At 42.4% G+C, this 19,103-nt stretch overlaps 1 protein-coding gene across 1 annotated transcript in view; it reads right to left on the reverse strand.

The window, feature by feature from the left end:
* LOC143995943 (scinderin-like) overlaps positions 1-19,103 on the reverse strand; it is a 91,150-nt gene that overhangs the window by 23,035 nt on the left and 49,012 nt on the right. Inside the window, exons 11-12 of the mRNA XM_077490714.1 lie at positions 5,685-5,855; positions 2,524-2,701 (exon numbers count right to left, since the gene is read on the reverse strand). Of these exons, the coding sequence (XP_077346840.1) occupies positions 2,524-2,701; positions 5,685-5,855 (349 nt within the window). The remainder of the gene's footprint in view (positions 1-2,523; positions 2,702-5,684; positions 5,856-19,103) is intronic.

Here is a 19,103-nt window from a genome sequence, read left to right on the forward strand (position 1 = left end):
GGTGAATCGCCTTTAGATCTGCCACTGAGTGGATTGTAGCCCAAACCAACAAAAAAGTTTCTTCTTGCCTCCTACACTATAATATAACCACAGTGTAAAGGTGGGGTGGGAGGTTGGAGCTTATGAAAGTTACCTATAGCAAGCAACCCCCAAAAGGAGGATCTGTCACAAGGGAACCCCTACTGTGCCACACAGAAGCTTGGTCCCTGCCCATCCTTGAATGTTAGGTCAGCTTTTAAGCATCTTGAAGCAACTTCAGATTCCTAGCAGCTGGGCTAATAGGGCCGGTAACCTAGTGCACCTGCTGACCAGGGGAGCTTCTGAATCCACCAACCACTGCCCAATTAACAACCTGTTCAGTGGTATACCTGGCCTGTAAGTAACTTTGTATCTACCAGGTCCCTTCTGTACGCTATATTCATCCCTACTAAATGTACCACAACTGGGCATGTAGGGAGAGGCTGGCAACCTACTGCTGCGATAACCACAGTGTTTCTGCTGTAAGAGGGAGCTGTGGCTGGTGGTTTTAGCAGTGGCGTCTGGGCTATTTGTATCCCGACCCAAGGTTCTGCACTGCACCAGTCAGTAGACTTGTGCACAACGGAAAATTTTGTTTAGTTTCGGTTCGTTGTCATTCGTAAAATACATCATTTCGTTCTGTTATATTCATTATGTTACGTTACTACGTTTTCGGATAATTCGTTATTATTCGTAGAGTGTCAAATTCATTTGTTTGTATTCGTTAAAATTCGCTATTTATGTATGTATAGACATTCGTGATAATGATTCATAGTTTGGAAAGTCGTTTGTTTATTGAATCTTTTAACACACACAACGAAAATATCTCTTCTCCTTGGCTCAAATACAATACAACACCCTTCTAACTCAGTTCTCAGGAATGCACTTTGCCAGTAATCCATCCTCCGGCACAAAATTAATTAGCTGATTGGACTATAAGATATACTTTGAACTGACCTTTTGTTTCATTAGATCTTTAAAGAATTACCGAATCATGTCGAATTCATTTGTTATATTTCTTTCGTATTCGTTGTAATTCATTATTTTTTTATTCGGACATTTGGAATTTTGCATCCAAATGTCCGAAAGATGCAAAATTTGGCCGAATTTCGATTCCTTGCGAAACAATTTGCACAAGCCTACCAGTCAGTATATACACGGGGAAGGGGAGAAATGGCCTACCTACCTCTTTCCCATCTGTGGTGGTTTAGGCACACTCGTTCCTCTGCACCACCTGTCCACCATACAGCGTCTCTGATGTAAGAGGGAGCTGCGGCTGGTGTTTTTAGCAGAAGCTTCAGGGCTATTTGAATCTAGACCCCAGGGGAGATTATCTCAAATGCCCAGAAACCCTCTGGCTGGAATTGGGGATTTTGCAGCTAAATTCCCAAGGCAAAGGAAAGTACTCACCGTTGTCGTCTTCCCCTTTTGCCATAGCCAGCGGGCTTGCTTTTCCATCCTTATAGTCCACATGCAAGGAGAATAGCCGCCAAAGTGCCCCCCCAACTGCTGTCCCCATAGGGAGGTGCAAGGTTAGGCTGTGTCCTGCACTGTACCAGTTGGTATATACACATTGGGGGGGGGGGGGGGCAATGCATTCTGTTCCTCATTCCCATCTGAGGTGGTTAAGGCAGACATCCACCGTAGTGAACTGGTGCCTCCTCGCTCTAGTGAAAGGAGGATGTGGGCGCCTGCTCCTGCTGACTCTCAGCCTTCCCTCCTGGGTAAGAACGCCGCCATTTTCCCGAAGTTTGAAAATGATGCGGGTGCTTGTTGCCGTGCCCTCTCCGGTAGCCCACGTGAGCTACCGGGGGCCCAGGAGTCGGGGACACAATCCCACTGGAAAGACCCGATGGCCAGAACCCCCATCTGAACAGCCACCTGGACAGGTAAGGAGGGGAGACAGGATAATGGCCCCTGAAGTTCTGGGTACACCACTGTACCCAGGGTCCTTCAGCTCTCAGGGGGGCTCTTCCAATTTCTGCTGCCCCCCCTGAGGAAAAGATAGGGGAACCCCCTAGGAAGGACAAGAATATCCTACCAGACCCAGAGGCTTCCTAAGCTTGTGGTCCGGCTCCCAGGGGGAGACCACCAGCCCCAGGCTTCGGGTCATTTGGAAAAAAAAAAACAGTTTTGCTGTGTAGGGAGAAACACAATCAAAAACTTAGGATCAAGGGGAAGGGTGGGGACTTAAAAGCTGTCTATTGCTTGTTTTTCCTGTAGGGAGGAGCCTCTCATCTCTCAGGTGTGCCGTCCTGGAAGATGACTTGAGATAAATGTTGTTAAAAAAGGATTATAAAAAAATAAAAACACTTTGAGCCTTTAGAACCACTTTAAGGTTCCTGAGGCTCTGTTACCATCCCATAACTGTAAATCTGACCACACACATTCCAATTCTGGAAGCTTTCCATCAGCTTTTAAAAGATATGTAAACCATAACAATGAACTTCTCTTTTTTGATTCACTCTAATAAAACATTGATTGCAACTATTAAATTGTACTGACCTGGCTCCTGCCCTTCAGGCACTTTTGTGGTATTACACTTAAGAAATTTCACCAGATATTCTGCTCCCTTTATCTCTTCCTCATTTGCACCCTTTCCAATCCACATCATGGCAGAATTATTTTGTAGTTTCAGGACGAAAGCATCATTGGCATTTAAAGAGCTGGCATCGGCATCAACCTGCAACACAGAAAGTCAAACAAGTGAACCTGTTTTTCTTAGATGGGTGGCATCCATGGCTTATTTCACATTCAGAAAATTTGTGTTTTCAGTTTTTTTTTTGTTTCATAATAAATGTTTATCTGGATTTTTTTCCAAAGACCTCCTTCTCTCTAGCTCCCGCAACATCCTCTTCCCGTGGTCACCTCCAGAACTTCTCCAGAACCTCTTCTATCCTCTGTAGCTCCCTACTCCAATCTGTCTGGTTATCTCCTACTCTGTTGGTCTTTAGGCAATTCCTGAAAACTCATTTATTCAGAGAATACTATCCCACCTCCACCTAAACATTGCACCACCATCAGCTCATACCCCGTAATTCTTAACTTTTGTACCACCATCCCCTCCCTCTTAGATGGTAAACTCTATGAGCAGGGAATAACTAATTCTTCTGTATTTAACTGCATTGTAACTGTATTGTTTCCCTTTATATTGTAAAGGTGCAATATAAATACTGTATAATGATATTAATAATTTTGTCTAGGCAATTTATTGGCACAGTGTAAGCACATAACGAAAAGTAAAAACAAATCCATAAAAGTACAAAAGGCAAAAAAGAAGGTTACAGGCTGCACTGTAAATCACATGTCAGATACGAGATAACCTTTTTAAACAATATCCCAAGACGATGCCCATTTCCATATTGGTTATTCTCGCAAAATTATTTTCTAAGGAAGCCTAAGGTATGAGCAATAGAGACATGTCAGATCCGAAAAAGGCTTTACAGGGCTAGGTTCTAAATACTTTGTGATACTGTACTTCAGGGTACGTGTCAGCTAGAATCCTTGAGATCTCAAGATGGAGAGAAGTTGGCAAACTTGGGGGGAAAGAAAGATATGAGTGGGGGCAAACATTTGCCGTTTTATTCTACTGTTATATAATGGCAGATTAACATGTCTGCAGAGGTCTTCAAACACAAGGGTAGTTATATCAATCATGGCATCGCTCTAGATCAACCTTACTCAACCAGGGTTTTGTGGAACCCTAGGGTTTTCCGGAGGTTCCTTGAGCTGAGAAAAATGGCAAATTGATTTTATACCTATTTTGATACTTTGGGTTATCTTAACCGTAGTAACATTTTTAGTGAGTCCATGCCAGCCAGAACTGTGTTTTAGCTGTGCTTGTTGGTTAACTTTTAATAAACAAAATGAAAGTCCAACATAAAGTAGTTGCCCACTCAGGTTTTCACCATCAAAACGGGCACTGTGAAAATAATACCAAGCTACCTGGCTTCCTCTCTTCAGCAGCGTCGCTGCTTAAGCCTTATGCCGCGTACACACAACCGGACTTTCCGGCAGAAAAGGTTAGACGGAATGATTTCATCGGATATTCCGATCGTGTGTGGGCTTCATCTGACTTTTTTCTTCAAAAATTCTGACGGACCTAAAAATAGAAAATTTTTTAAATCTTTCCGAAAGAACCAATTCCTATCGGGAAAACCGCTTGTCTGTATGCTAGTCCGACAGACCAAATACCATGCAAGGGCAGCTATTGGCTACTGGATATTGAACTTCCTTTTCTAGTCCTGTCATACGTCATCACATTCGAAATGAACAGACTTTGGTGTGATCATGTGTAGGCAAGTCTGTTTGGTTGCAACTCCATCAGAAAGACTGTCAGAGTTTATTCTGATGAAAAGTCTGGTCGTTTGTCATTAGACCTTGGCTTTGGACTGTTAACTGGTCATGCAGATTGTCTTACCTCTGTGCTCCTGTGCCCCTCTCTCAGCTCATTGGGCTCTCTCAGTCTTTTTAGTCACAACTCCCTGCTGCACAGGCCCATGCCCTGGCCTCTCCAGGGAATCTTGTGACACCCCAGGCTCTTTTCGGTCCTCTGAGACCTCTGTTTTCCTTCAGTCCTCTGGACTCACTGTGTCAACTCTCTTAACTTTCTGGAAAAATAACTTCCTGTCTCTAGCATGGAGTACTGTCTCCTATGTAGAGCACACTTGCCTCCTAAAGGGAGCCCTGAGCTTTGCCCAAATCTGTCTTTAAAATGGGAGTGCACACCTCACCTGCACACACAGCCTGCAGGTCTCCTTAAAGATCTGGACACTGGATTGGAGACTTCTTCCGTCCCAAAGCTCTTCGAAGTCTCCTGACTCTAGAACTCAATCTGGGAATAAAAAACCCCCCCAGAGAAAACCAGAGCACTAGTCTTCTCCATGCTAACTCAATAATCTGGAACCCCATAGACTGCATTTGAGTGAACAATGTGTCCACTTTTCCTATTTTTACAAAGTGTCAGGGCCTTGTCATACTACCCTGACCACCAATGCAAGGTTACCAATGACTTTTATTGGGAGACACCTCAATATTTACTGTCTGCTTTTCTTTCCTGTTATTATTCACCTAATTTCAAGACTATTACAGGAAATGTTATAGTACAGAGTAGGCGGGTGTAAAAGATGATCTGCCCAGTGTGTCAAATGCTCGGTATGCCATATTTTTATTCCTATATTTAATATATTCCAAAATGTAGTGACCATGCTAATGTAATCTGTGAGATGTCGGCATAAGCATTTTTGGCAGGGGTTCCCTAAAGGGTTTTTAGCAAGGGTTCCTCCAGTTTAAAAAAGTTAAAGGCTGATCTATATGTAGATGCTCTTGGTCCACAGTCTACCAAAGGGAGAAGTACCAAGCAAGCATATCTAAGGGGCTTCTAGTGATGCCCACTCTTACATTTTGGGTATTTGATGCTCTACTCCTTCTGATCTTCTGTAGGGCCTTTGTCAACTGACTGTTGTTTGCTTCAAATTAGTTTTGCATTTCCATAAATGTTTATAGCATTCCTAACTCTATAGAAATGCAAAACCTGCTTGAATTAGACCACTTGCACATCAGAAGGTCAACTGCAGGTTAAATATGCTTGCTATTAAATTCCGAATGACCTCTGAGCCTTGAAATTGATATCAAACTGATGCCATGTAGAAGTGTTTTTTTTCTACCTCATTGATCCTTGTGATGGATCCCAAATTCTTCCGCACTTGAAATAGTCGTACTGCTGGAGCTGGAGCTTGGCTGCCTTTCCTTGAGCTTCCATCTTTGTATATGATAAGGGGTTTGTCCTTGAATATAGCCAGCAAATGAGGAGGCTCTTTTCCTTGGACAACTCGAGTCTAAAAGAGGGGGATAAAAATTAAGTATTGAAATCTGTTTTTTGGAGATAATACCACAAATGGCGACTGTCACATTAATCAGTTCTAGCAAACAAGTGGAATGAACGATTGAGCCTACTGATAATGTTAGTATAACAATATTTCACTTTGAGAAAAAAACAATCCATTCAGAACAAGGCTTGATCCATATTGGACCATTTTGCATAGATCAGAAGGCAATATGCTACACAAGCCTTTTTTCTTTTACCATGTGACAAGCCCTTTTCAACCAGGGTGCCCAGGTACCCTGGGGTGCCTTAAGGCTTCTGCCAAAATGCCTACAAATTGATCAAAAACTGTATACAAGCCAGCAGGTGGATAAAGCCTTCCTTTTAGTTACACAAAGCCAAAGGTTTTCATTATGCACCATTATGACTTTCTAGACACTGGCATCCTAACAACCAATGATGTCATCAGTTGATAAGGAGGATGTCTGTCGCCTCCACAGCATCCTTGTTTGACCCTCCTCTGCCTCTCTTCCTCAGCACTGGGGTCACATTAGCTGGCTGATGGAAAGAAATTGAGGGAAATGAGAAAGATTGGAATACTAGTGAGTACCAGTGTGCAGAAGTGTATTTGCTTTGGAAGAAAAAAATCACCTCTAACGTTGGGTGTCCAACATGTGTTGATGTTGCCGCATTATGTAAAACTATTAGAATAGTTTTTTACATTTTAGAATGGGGTGTCTATAATTTCAAAAGGTGCCTTGAAAATTGTCTATAATTTAAAAGGGCGCCTTGATTAAAAAAAGGTTGAAAAAAACTGTGCTAGACCAATTAGCTTATGTTTAACTTCCTAAGTGTTCTCTCCTTATTTTTTTTATTTCCTAAATAAAAAGTCCAAAATACAAAGTACCCCTTTCTTAGAACACCAGCAAAGCGAGCTGGGTTTTGTGTGAGAATGCGGACAATACTGTCATTCCTCACTCCAGCAGGGTAAATATTAAATCATGAACCTATAGGGTACAGATAACAATAGGATATGGTTCTGGTGTACAGGAAAGACAGTAGACCACCTTTTAGATTACTTTTCTCCCCTGTTAACACACTGGAGAATGAGGGTTGGGCGATAGCTTCTATAGTTGTTTTTTTTGATGGAGCTGGTCTGTAATGGCCCTGCCCTAAGCCAACCTTTTTCAACCGGGGTGCCAACGCAACCTGGGGTGCCTTTGGGTTTCTTCAGAGGTGCCTTGGCAAAATGCCTACAAAATTGCTCAGAATTATATATAAGCTGGTGGGTGAATGAAGTCTGCCTTGTAGTTACACAAAGCCACAGGTTTTCATTGTGCACCATATCGTCCATATCTTCCAGATACCGGTGTCCTACCAACCACTGAAGTCATCAGTTGATAAGGAGGATGTTGGGCACCTGCACAGCATCCTTGTTTGCCCTCCCCTGTCCCATCTCTGTCAGCACTGGGGTAACATTAGGTAAATGAGGGAGAGAGGCTGAGGAAAAAGAGAAACTCATGCCGCGTACACACGGTCGAACTGTTTGACGTACTTAGTCCGTCGAAACACATTCAGGCGGACAATCCGCTCGTGTGTGGGCTTCAGCTGACTTTTTCAGCGTGCAGTCCAGAGTACTAAGAATTTCGGTTTTTCCAAAAATCTGTCCATCGTACTTTGGTTTCAGCGGACAATACGGTCGTCAGTATGCTAGTTCGACGGACTAAGAATGGCGCATGCCCAGAAAGGATTTACACGGTGGAAGGGTGCTTTGCTGTGTCTTGGACTTCCTATTTCTAGTCCCGTCGTACGTGCTGTACACGTCATCGCGCAAGCTTTCGACGGACTGTTTGTGTATCCGTGTGTGGTCAAGTCCGTTCAGTGGAAACTACGACGGATTGTCCGTCGGATTGTATGACGGACTAAGTACGCCATACAATCCGCTCGTGTGTGGCAACAGAAATACTAGTCAGTATGAGTGTGTAAAAGTGTATTTGCTTTGGAAGAATAAATCGCTTTGAATGTTGGATATCCCATACATGTAAAACTATTCATTTCATTTTGTTAAATTTTAGAACGGGGTGCCTTGGGATTATCCATAATTTTACAGGGTGCCTGGACTGAAAAAATGTTGAGAAACACTGCCCTAAGCAGAAGTATCCCTATTATAAATTTAGTATTGCTGGGCTGTAGTCAGCATACACACAATCGAATTGTCCGACGGACTTTATAACGAATGGACTTGGCCACACACGGACACTCCGGCGAGAAAAAGGAAGTTCAATAGCCAGTAGCCAATAGCTTCTGTCTCGTACTTGCTTCAGAGCATGCATCATTCTTAGTCCACCGGACTAGTATACCGACTAACGGATTGCCCGCTGAAAGCCAAGTCCAGCAGAGAAATTTTGAGTCAAAACTACTTTCTAAGTCCGCCGGACTTTTACAATGAAAAAGTCGGCTGGAGCCCACACACAATCGAATTATCCGGCGGACTAAGTCAGCCGGACAATTCGATCGTGTGTACGCGGCATTAGTCTGAATTGATACTTCTGCTTTCGGTAGGCTTTTTCCTGGATTCCGGTTAATGGTTGCTTCTGCCTGCTTTTTGGGGATTGTGTACAAAATATCCAATATTATTAGTTTGGAAAATGTATATCTTCCTAGCCAACAACTAGGAGGTTTTTTAACAATAGTGTATGCTTGAGCATGATACCAATATTTGGGAGATCCTTTGTACTTTCTCTTTCAGGCTTTGGCCAGGGAGGATGTATTGACTTTACCCTTGCAGGCTTATAATACAATGATATTCCCACGTTACCAAATGTGTGCGTTTAACAATATACCGCAACACTGAAGGAAATATCAGAACCCAGAGAATATGTAAAGTGAAGTACTTCCGGTGCCTCGTGTTCCCGCATGTGTTCGTCACTGTCACATGACTTCATCAGGGGATCCTGTGACAGTGACGAACACGTGCGGGAACACGAGGCACCGGAAGTGACGTGGGCGAGCTCGCAGTTCCTTTGTTATATGCCTGTTTCATACTTCTTATTGTGAGTACCTTGATTTTACTTTTACTGTTTTGTCAATAAACATTTGGAAATACTACACTACCGTGCATCCCTCTTTACATCCCCCCATGCCCCATTGCGAGGTTCATTGGATGCAGACACACCAGGGACAATAGGGGCACTCTGATTCCAGACCAGAGACACACATCAGTGGAGCCGGCTACGCCATACTGGGAGGCTGCCAAGACCCCCTGATGAAGTCATGTGACAGTGACGAACACGTGCGGGAACACAAGGCACCGGAAGTACTTCACTTTACATATTCTCTGGGTTCTGATATTTCCTTCAGTGTTGCGGCATATTGTTAAAAAACGCACACATTTGGTAGCGCAGGAATATCATTGAGATATTCCCACATGCTGTTACCTTACAGCGGTAAGGTAAGGGTACATCTATACATTACTCTGCACAGGAACCAGGAAGTCACCGATCATCAGCACTTGATGCCAGAGGATTGTCACCAGCACTTTGTCATTTTATTCTGACAATGCTAATATACAGCCACTTATCTACCTTGCACCTTATATGGACACTACTTATCTTTTTTGCTTTCACCTATAAAAACGTTTGCAGCATATACCTATATGGAGGAAACTTTTTTGTATGCTTTTATATGCCTTTTAGGATTTTACCTATTCCTTCAGGATTTATTGCAATAGTAGTGCACCTTCTTTTTGAGCACCGTTTTTTCACTTTATGTGCACACCATATGGATATATTTCCTATCACTGTTCTACGAAGAATCTTTTGAGTGTTTGATATACTTTTATTGTCTTATTGATACACTTTTATTGTATTATCCGAAGAAATCGCAGGACTGCCTAGGACCTTTTGAACATTGCCTCTTTCAACCATATCTTTCATTGAGCACCTTTGCACTTTATTACGCACAGTATTTAGGTTCATAGCGCAGCACTACCTTCCCTATATATACCCTCGCAGGCTTTCTGCCTGGGGGAGGACACACATGCTTGAAAAATAAAGGCCTGAGTTCAGGTTCTTTAAACTTGGAGGATTTTCCTAGGAGGATTGAAAGTGAAACTTGGATTGGAGCAACAGAGCAGAACTTCATCTTCTGAAAGAGTGTCTCGAGAGACTTAGTAAGAGCTTGGACATGGTAAGAAGCAGTGCTGGGACAAGGTTATCCAGCGCCCAGGGCAAAGATGCCAAACTGCGCCCCCCTTTCCCTTAGGGTTAGGGTCAGGGTGCCCCCTACTCCTGCAATAAACCAATGCGCCAGGGGCAACCTTCCCTCCTGCCCACCTCTTGTCCCGGCTCTGGTAAGAAGTCTGGTGGCTTATCCAGGGAATTCTGGTCTGGCATAAAATGTCATTTTTTGTGTTGACTGTAACTAGGATTTGTAATCTTGGTATGGTCCTATTTGGGTATCCTTCTCTTCCATGGTTTTTCATATTAAATAAACTCTGTTAACCCTTACAAAAGTGCTGGCGCTGAATTCCTCATAACTTACAGAAAGTTAAGAATCCAACCTCAAGGTGAAATATCAACCCACCAGAGCAATGGGAATCCCAAACAACCTCTAGGACAGTGGTTCTCATCCTGGGGGTCAGGACTCCCTCAGGGGTCGAATGACGATTTGCCAGGGGTCATGGAATCCTGGGCTGTTCCTGAAGCCGGCACCACACTCCCACCCTTTTCATGGCCGCCCAGCAGGGCTGTCCCTGGAAGCTGTGGAAGCCCAGCTGGGCTGCTGCTGGAGCCAGTGGCCCATTTAGCCTCTTAGCATCCACCCAATCAGTTCACAGCATGGGTGGGGGGAAGAGACTATAGACCAGCTGACTGGTGAGGAATGTGAAGTGGGAGGGGCTGGAGGAGACCCTATCGCCTGATTTGGACATAGGTGTCACTGCTGCGAGATACCACAGAGCTGGAGACACAGCGAAGCCAGAGACACAGTGAGTAACACTACCTGTGATTAGAGTTGCCATTAAAAGTCCCCACTGAAGTTCTCAGATAAGCAGATGACACCTTGATCAAGAGCATCCAAGTTGGCTGATCAGAACTTCCCCCAGCACTGCCACTGATTCCGAACCCGCCCCCCCAGCACTGCCACTCATCCCAATTCCCCGCCACCATTGCCACTCATCCCATTACCCCCACCCCCACCAAGGAGTAAGAGCAGGAATAAAAATAGAGAATACATGGAAGGGAGAGGAAAAGAGAGGGGGGGGGGGGAACAAAGACAAATCGCGAGAAAGAATAAGAGAACAAGAAAAACGGCTAGAGAGAGGGATGGGGAGAAAACAAGAAATTAGGATAGAGAGAGATAAAAGGGAAAGAAAGGAAAAGAAAGAGTAATACATCCTAAAATGTACCATAAGGGGTTTTAATACTGTACGAGTGGAAGGGACTCGGGGAGCGCTAAATGTCCATGGGTTAGGGGTGCAAATGACTTGTCTTGCTTTGGGTGCTGACAACCCATGCTACGAAAATAATTTTACTGTTAGGGGTCCCTACAACTTAGGAAATTATATCAAGGGGTCACGGCTCTAGTGGGGTTTAGAAGCACTGCTCTAGGAGGTAAGGGGGTGCTACATTACTGCTATCCAAGGTTCTGTTAGAGAGTTTCTCTTGACTTACTCTTATGTTTCACAAGATAGGAATTAATGGAAGATCCTCAACAGGGACAAAGGTCTATCTTTCACACCAGACACTGATGACCTCATGACCAAGATTAAAGATTTTTTTTTCATTTTAGATAAGAGTAAGGGAGGGCTAAACCACTGTCAGTTGTTTCTTTCGCCATCTGTGTCCCATTGCAGTGATTTCCCTTCACTTACTGTACCATAGACAAAGAGAACCATAGTCACCAGAACCCCAGTGGAATATTTCCTCTCTATTACTCTTCTGGGGACAACCCAAAATTTGGAATTTTCTTTTAATCTTATTCTCAATGATAATGCTAAACAGGACAAATAGAGAAGGTGAATCTCCATAATGGAGGCACGGACAGCACTAAATCTGACAAGCCCTCTGCACTCTATCCAGAACCTTAGTAACCCCTCCATAACCCTAGTTATACTTTAACTGTTGTCTTGACATACAAGAGTGGAATCTTCCCCTAATTATAATCTGCCTACTGACGAAACGCATCGAGTGGGGCCTGCTTAGTGAAATAATCACATCCGCCAGAGGATCTGTGGGTGCTTTCTTGCATTGTATTTCTGTCTCTATAACAAGAGAGTGCATTATGTGAGTGCATTATAACATGTGAGTGCATTATGTTTTAATAAATAATTGTACTTAAACGTGAATGGTTTAATTACACCTTAGCCTACATTGTTCTGGGTCAAGAATCAGGCCCAGGTGTGCACTGCAGGTCACTATCACAAGCAAGGGCAAGGCCGCAAATAATCCATATATCACATCCCGCAACAAAGTCTGCACAAGCCGTAATATCGGCATATGACATCAAAAACCCAGGACACACTCTGGAGCAGACACATCCCTCCCTTCCCTCCTCCTGCTCCAGGCTAGTCACAGAATTGCTGCCAACATGGATTACCCTGCCCTGGACCATTATTAAAGGTGTAAAGAATTCGGGGACACATTCATTAAAAAAAGGGAAGTGATCAGGGGCATTTTTCCGGGGACGGACCCCATAAACCGTTGATGTTTGGTCACCCTACTCTACAGGGGTGTGGATGGGGCTAAGAACCAGGGATTCGTGCCATACAGTTTTGTAGGCATGGATTGAAAGTAATTCCCGAACACCGATGATACATTTCCTATCCCCCAAAGGAAACCACAGAATATTTCGGTTGGGAAATTATCATGAAATAAAACAAGGAACAATGGTAGAATCCTTCCTGCAGCCGTGTGAATGGCGTTTTGTTTAAGATAACAGCTCTTTATTTTACTATTGACCTATAACCCATTTGTCCCGGTTACAGCAAATTATAATACAATAATCCTACCCTGTCTGCTGTCAATACTTATTGTCCCAGACACTTTAGTTCATTGTAAACAATCTTATCAAGGGACGACACGAGCCACGGCGAACAATAAATATTCTCTGGGGGTGAAGCATCGTAGTGACATCAGGTTATGTTATACAACAAATACATTACAGGGTTCGTTTCCGAAACTGGATGCTCCTATTATACTCTTTATCAGTAAGGCTAGCGATACGCGGTTACAATTTTATTTAAAAAATTAGATTTTGTAATGGTAAAGCCTAAGTTTAATAACTTTTTTTTAAAGAAATCAGCACAAGGGAGAATAATTATATAATTATATTCAATAAGAAGTGTCCCTTGTGCTGGTGCTGGTTGCCCTAGTTGTAATTTGAAGTCCTCTGCCCCCCCATTACCCTCGCAATAGTAATCTTCCGGGCGTGAGGGTTAATATGAGCCACTGGACCTGCGACAGAGTCCCCACTATGCTCCCCCTTTCCACCTTCTCCACCATTCAGAGAATCTGTACTACATACCTCCCAACTTTTTGAGATGGGAATGAGGGACACCTATCAGCAAAAGTATACAGGCATAGGACACACCCCCTTAAAGGAGAATTGTACAAAAAATAAAAAAGATTGGTTAAACCCACAAGTGCTTTTTTTCACCAGTACTATTCCTTTATATTGGCTTTTGGAATTTACAAATGCAGCAATTTAGAAATCAGATGAAAGGTTTAGCACTGGGAAACACTTTTTGATAGATAAAAAGTGCATTTTATATACATCTGTATAGATCAGACCAAAATGAGGGACAAATGAGGTGGAATGAGGGATAGAGGGCCATTGTTCCAAATTAGGGACAGTCCCTCCAATTCAGGGACAGTCCCTCCAAATCAGGGACAGTTGGGAGCTATGGTACTAAGGCTTCCATGAATAGAAAGTGCTCTATGAATGGAAGATGGGTAGATGAATGAAAGGTCCACCTCCTCCACTCACATATGCCTTTTCAATGATGGAAGCTATAGCACAGCTTCTTTGAACGGAGGATGGGTAGATAAATGAAAGGTCCACCTCCTCCATTCTCATATTACTTTTCGTTTCAATATTTTTTATTAAAGTATTTTTATTAAACGAGAATACAAATATAGAGGCAAAGATTGCGAGTCTTCCAAAATGTAAGATACATACAAAAATGGTTGGTGGTCCAAGCATGTTAACATAACAAGGTGCACTGTCAATGTGGGGGTAACCCACACTAATCGGAACACAGGTAAAGCACACCACTGGTTTATTATTAATTATTAATGTATCACCACAGGGTGGTACTGTGGATACTGCTAAAATATTCAGTGCCACGTCCTATAATTTAATTTCCTCATTAGCGACTAGCCAGGAATTTAGTCACCAGATTAGTGATGTACTCAGTGCTGTACCATTAACCTTAACTTGTATCTATTATGTTTTCTATGATTTGTATGATTCTCATACGTATATTTTGTTTTCTGGTAAGTCTTTTTTCGATGCTCCTGAAGAAGCGCAAGGCGCGTAACATGTAGAGCACCAGGATTTGTACATCAGCTTCAATTTGTTACAATATAATAAAAAAAATTATATAATTAAAAAATCTACGTAAGCAAATATGGAGAGCTGCGCCAATGGCATTAAATAGATAAGATAACTATATAAATGTAACCATACAAAGGACATATGGCATTCATACAAAATTGATGCCTAATTGCCGAAAGCAATCACTAAATGTGCATATAATGATCACAAAAAAGTGTATGCGCAAATTTATATAGTCTATAAAAAATAAAGACCATACATAGAAATAAATATGAAAACTATAAATTAAAGTCCATTAGGATGTTCCAATATTCCAGCGATCAGCATATCACCACCGTGGTCACACACACACTTGAGAATCTGTGCCCGTCACCAGATAAGTGATGCGCTTACCAGATGGATGAACAGTAACAGCCTTAATGATTTATAATTCGAAGCAGAGAGGTTAGAGCATCAATCAAGGTTCTTGTATCCAGATGACCCTTAGTACAGATATGTGGCCAAATCCCAGTCTTTAGGGCTCCAATGGGTGTAGCATCGGTAACACCATTAAAGAAAAAGAAATGCCTCCATAGCGTAAAATCGTTCAGAAAATTTATTAAAATAAAAGAATCGCTCTTACATACAACAGCTTTCTGTCAGGTATCAAAACAGAACAAACTACGCCGGCCGGCATACAAACAAGCGTCCTGTCCTCCCCTCGTAGAGCGTGGTGGCGTCACTGCGTACCTTCCCAGACGCGCTTTGTCATAGATGACGTTATCAATGGGGAATCAATGCCATATGTCCTTTGTATGGTTACATTTATATAGTTATCTTATCTATTTAATGCCATTGGCGCAGCTCTCCATATTTGCTTTTGTATTCTTGTGCTTGTATCTCACTTAGAGCTGCTGCCTATTGTTTTTAGTTTAATATTATTTTTAATTTATATTTTTTGTATTTCATATCTAAGCGCAGTTTACACATTTTCCTAAAAAATCTACGTATTCGATTTTGGTAGGAGTGTTTCTCCACCTTTAAGAGATGTTTTTTGTTATTTTTATAGGCTCTGTTTTAATACACATCGTCAAACTGTTATATGGACTTGATCTAGTGTTGATTTTAATGATTTTAATTTTAATGATTGTCTTTATGTCTAATAAATTATCTTTTTATATCAGTATATCTATATGGTCGTGCCTATAAAGTGCAAGCTCCTTCTTTCTGTATATAACCACTGGTTTATTGCCCACTAGGGGGCAGAGCACCTACATATCATGCCACCAAACTTAAAGCGGTAGCAAACCCAGTTTCAAAAAATACTTACATTCCCGGCATGCCGGAAATGCTAACTTTCACATTGGCTGTGCTTTCAACCAAACTTTCAAACCATCCAATGGCTGGTTTCATAACTGATCACATGTGCAGCATTATGGCAGTTGAAGAATCATTAGAGGCCAAGATGGCAGCTTCCTTGACTGAAAACGATAGAAGGGTTTACTTCCACTTTATGAACAGTTTCTAGACCACTATGGCTTGAGAGTACACCTGTTATCAACTGTAAGCCCTTGTACACACGGTCGGAGATTCCGTCGGAATGTTTCCTATCGGACCGTTTTGTCGGATATTCCGACTGTGTGTGGTCTGCATCGGGCTGTTTCCATCGGAATATCAGTTGGACCAACTTTTCCAACTTGCCGGAAATATTTTCCGACAAAATGCTCCGATCGGACATACTCCGATCATGTGTAGCCTACTCCGACGGACAAAGTGCCACGCATGCTCAGATCAAATTCCTAGACCAAAGCTATTGGCTACTAGCCTGAACTTAGTCCCGTCCTAACGAAATAACGCCATCACGTTATGCACAATCGGATTTTCCGACAACTTAGTCCGACCGTGTGTATGCAACATCACTTCCGGACCTCTTCCGGAATTAATCAGTCGGAATTACTCCGACGGATTTGGTTGTCGGAATCTCCGACCGTGTGTACAAGGGCTAAGACTTTGTAGAAGGGGGGCCTTACCTCCTAAGGAGGAAAGCCGTACTCAAAACGTTGCTCAAAAAGTGAAATATCTATAAATGTAATGAGATTAGGTGAGAAGATCCAAGAGAAATAATAGCAAAAACCGAGAAGAGAAGTAGAAAAGAGAAAGAGTTAATAGGGAAAATAGGGTAAGACCTCACACTCTGATTCCCATTGACCCGAAACAACCTCAATCAGGGGTGGACCTTCGGATCCCCAGTCACGTATATTACTTTTCAATGATGGAAGTTGAAGCACGGCTTCTATGAATGGAGGAGAGGTGCAGAGGACAGCCAGACAGGCACCAGTACACGGCACAAGAATGGTGGCAGGAATAACTTCCACACAGGATCTATGGTGTCATCTATTGAAGAGACCTTGGCTTCAGGCTGTATAACAACTAGAGTTGCCATCTCATGCCTTTAAACCCAAGGAATGCAGATAAGGCACCAAGTGAGTTTAATTACCACCTTAATCAGCCACAGAACCGGTGAAATTAATATGTGTTTGGGTTTAAAGGGATGAGGTGGCAACTCTAATAATGACTCTGAGTGGGCCCATAGAGATACTGACATGTGGGCTCTTCAAAAAGCACATTGGGAAAATCGTATTACAGGAATACCCCACATTGAAGTACACAATGGGGTTTATTTACTAAAGCTGGAAAGTGCAAAATCAGGCTCACTTCTGCATAGAAACCAATGAGCTTCTAACCTCGGCTTGTTCAATTAAGCTTTGGTAATAAAACCTGGAAGCTCATTGGATTCTATGCAGAAGTGAGCCTGATTTTGCACTTTCCAGCTTTAGTAAATAAACCCCATTGTGTACTTAAAATTGGGGTATGCCTGTATTTCTATTTACATAAAGTTCTTTTATAATACCACTAGTTTGATTCATCCACAATTACAATATATCACCAAAAGTATTGGGACACCTGCCTTTTACATGCACATGAACTGTAATGGCATCCCAGTCTTAGTCCGTAGAGTTCAATATTGAGTTGGCCCACCCTTTGCAGCTATAACAGCTTCAACTCTATGGGGGTTATTTACTAAAGGAAAATCCACTTTGCACTACAAGTGCATTGAAAGTGCACTTGGAAGTGCAGTTGCAGTAGATCTGAGAGGGCACGCAAGGAAAATAAAAAACAGCATTTTAGATTGCACATGATTGGATGATAAAATCAGCAGAGCTTCCCCTCATTTCAGATCTACCCCTCAGATCTACAGCAACTGCACTTTCAAGTGCACTTGTAGAGCAAAGTGGATTTGCCTTTAGTAAATCAACCCCTATGTGTCTATGGGAATGTTTGACCATTCTTCCAGAAGCGCATTTGTGAGGTCAGGCACTGATGTTGGATGAGAAGGCCTGGCTCGTAGTCTCCACTCTAATTTATCCATGTCTTTATGAACCTTGATTTGTACACTGTTGCGCAGTAATGTTGGAGGTGTTCTGTTGGGTTGAGGTGCAGGCCAGTAAAGTTCCTCCACCCCAAACTCACTCATTTATATCTTTATGGACCTTGCTTGCTTTGATCAAATTGGCAATAGCTTATTAACTTATTTACAATAACTAATTTGCATAACTTATTATATAATATCATAGATATATATATATATATATATATATATATATATATATATATTACACTATATTACCAAAAGTATTGGAATGCCTGCCTTTACATGCACATGAGCTTTAATGGCATTCCAGTCTTAGTCCGTAGGGTTCAATATTGAGTTATTTCATCCTTAACAGGCTGTCCACAAGGTTTAGGAGTTTGTCTATGGAAATGTTTTACCATTCTTCCAGAAGCGCATTTTTGAGGCCAGGCACTGATGTGGACGAGAAGGCCTGACCCTCAGTCTCCGCTCTAATTAATCCCAAAGGTGTTCTGTCGGGTTGAGGTCAGGAACCTTGTACAGGCCAGTCAAGTTCCTCGAACCTAAACTCACTCAACCATGTCTTTATGAACCTTGCTTTGTTCTCTGTTCCAAATCATTTGGTGTGGGGGGGGGGGTTATGGTGTGTTGTTGTTGTTCAGGGGTTGGCCCCTTAGTTCCAGTGAAGGGATCTCTTAAGGCATCAGCATACCAAGACATTTTGGACAATTTAATGTTCCCAACCTTGTGGAAAGAGTTTGAGGATGGCCCCTTACTGTTCCAACATTACTGCGCAACAGTGTACAAATCAAGGTTCATAAAGACATGGGTAAATTAGAGTGGAGACTGAGAGCCAGGCCTTCTCATCCAACATCAGTGACTGACCTCACAAATGATCTTCTGGAAGAATGGTCAAACATTCCCATAGACACACTCCTAAACCTTGTGGACAGCCTTCCCAGAAGAGTTGAAGCTGTTATAGCTGCAAAGGGTGGGCCAACTCAATATTGAACCCTACGGACTAAGACTGGGATGTCATTAAAGTTCATGTGCGTGTAAAGGCAAGCGTCCCAATACTTTTGGTAATATAGTGTATTTCTACATGTGTGGACCTTCCGGGGCGCTGCTTCCTGGATGGGACTTACCCCCTGGTTTTACTCATCTACCTGTTGGTATACACTAAAAAAATATTTATATAACTCGCTATTAAGCTCCTGATGAAGTGGATAGATTCCAGGAAACGCTTCAAACTTGCGGTAAAGAATAACTAAAAAAAACAAAACTATTTTTCATTTCAACTATTTTTTTTTTATC

Source organism: Lithobates pipiens, unplaced genomic scaffold, assembly GCF_037356315.1.
Source record: "Lithobates pipiens isolate NorthernLeopardFrog02 unplaced genomic scaffold, aLitPip1_a1.2 Scaffold_19, whole genome shotgun sequence".
Classification (NCBI taxonomy): Eukaryota; Metazoa; Chordata; class Amphibia; order Anura; family Ranidae; genus Lithobates; species Lithobates pipiens.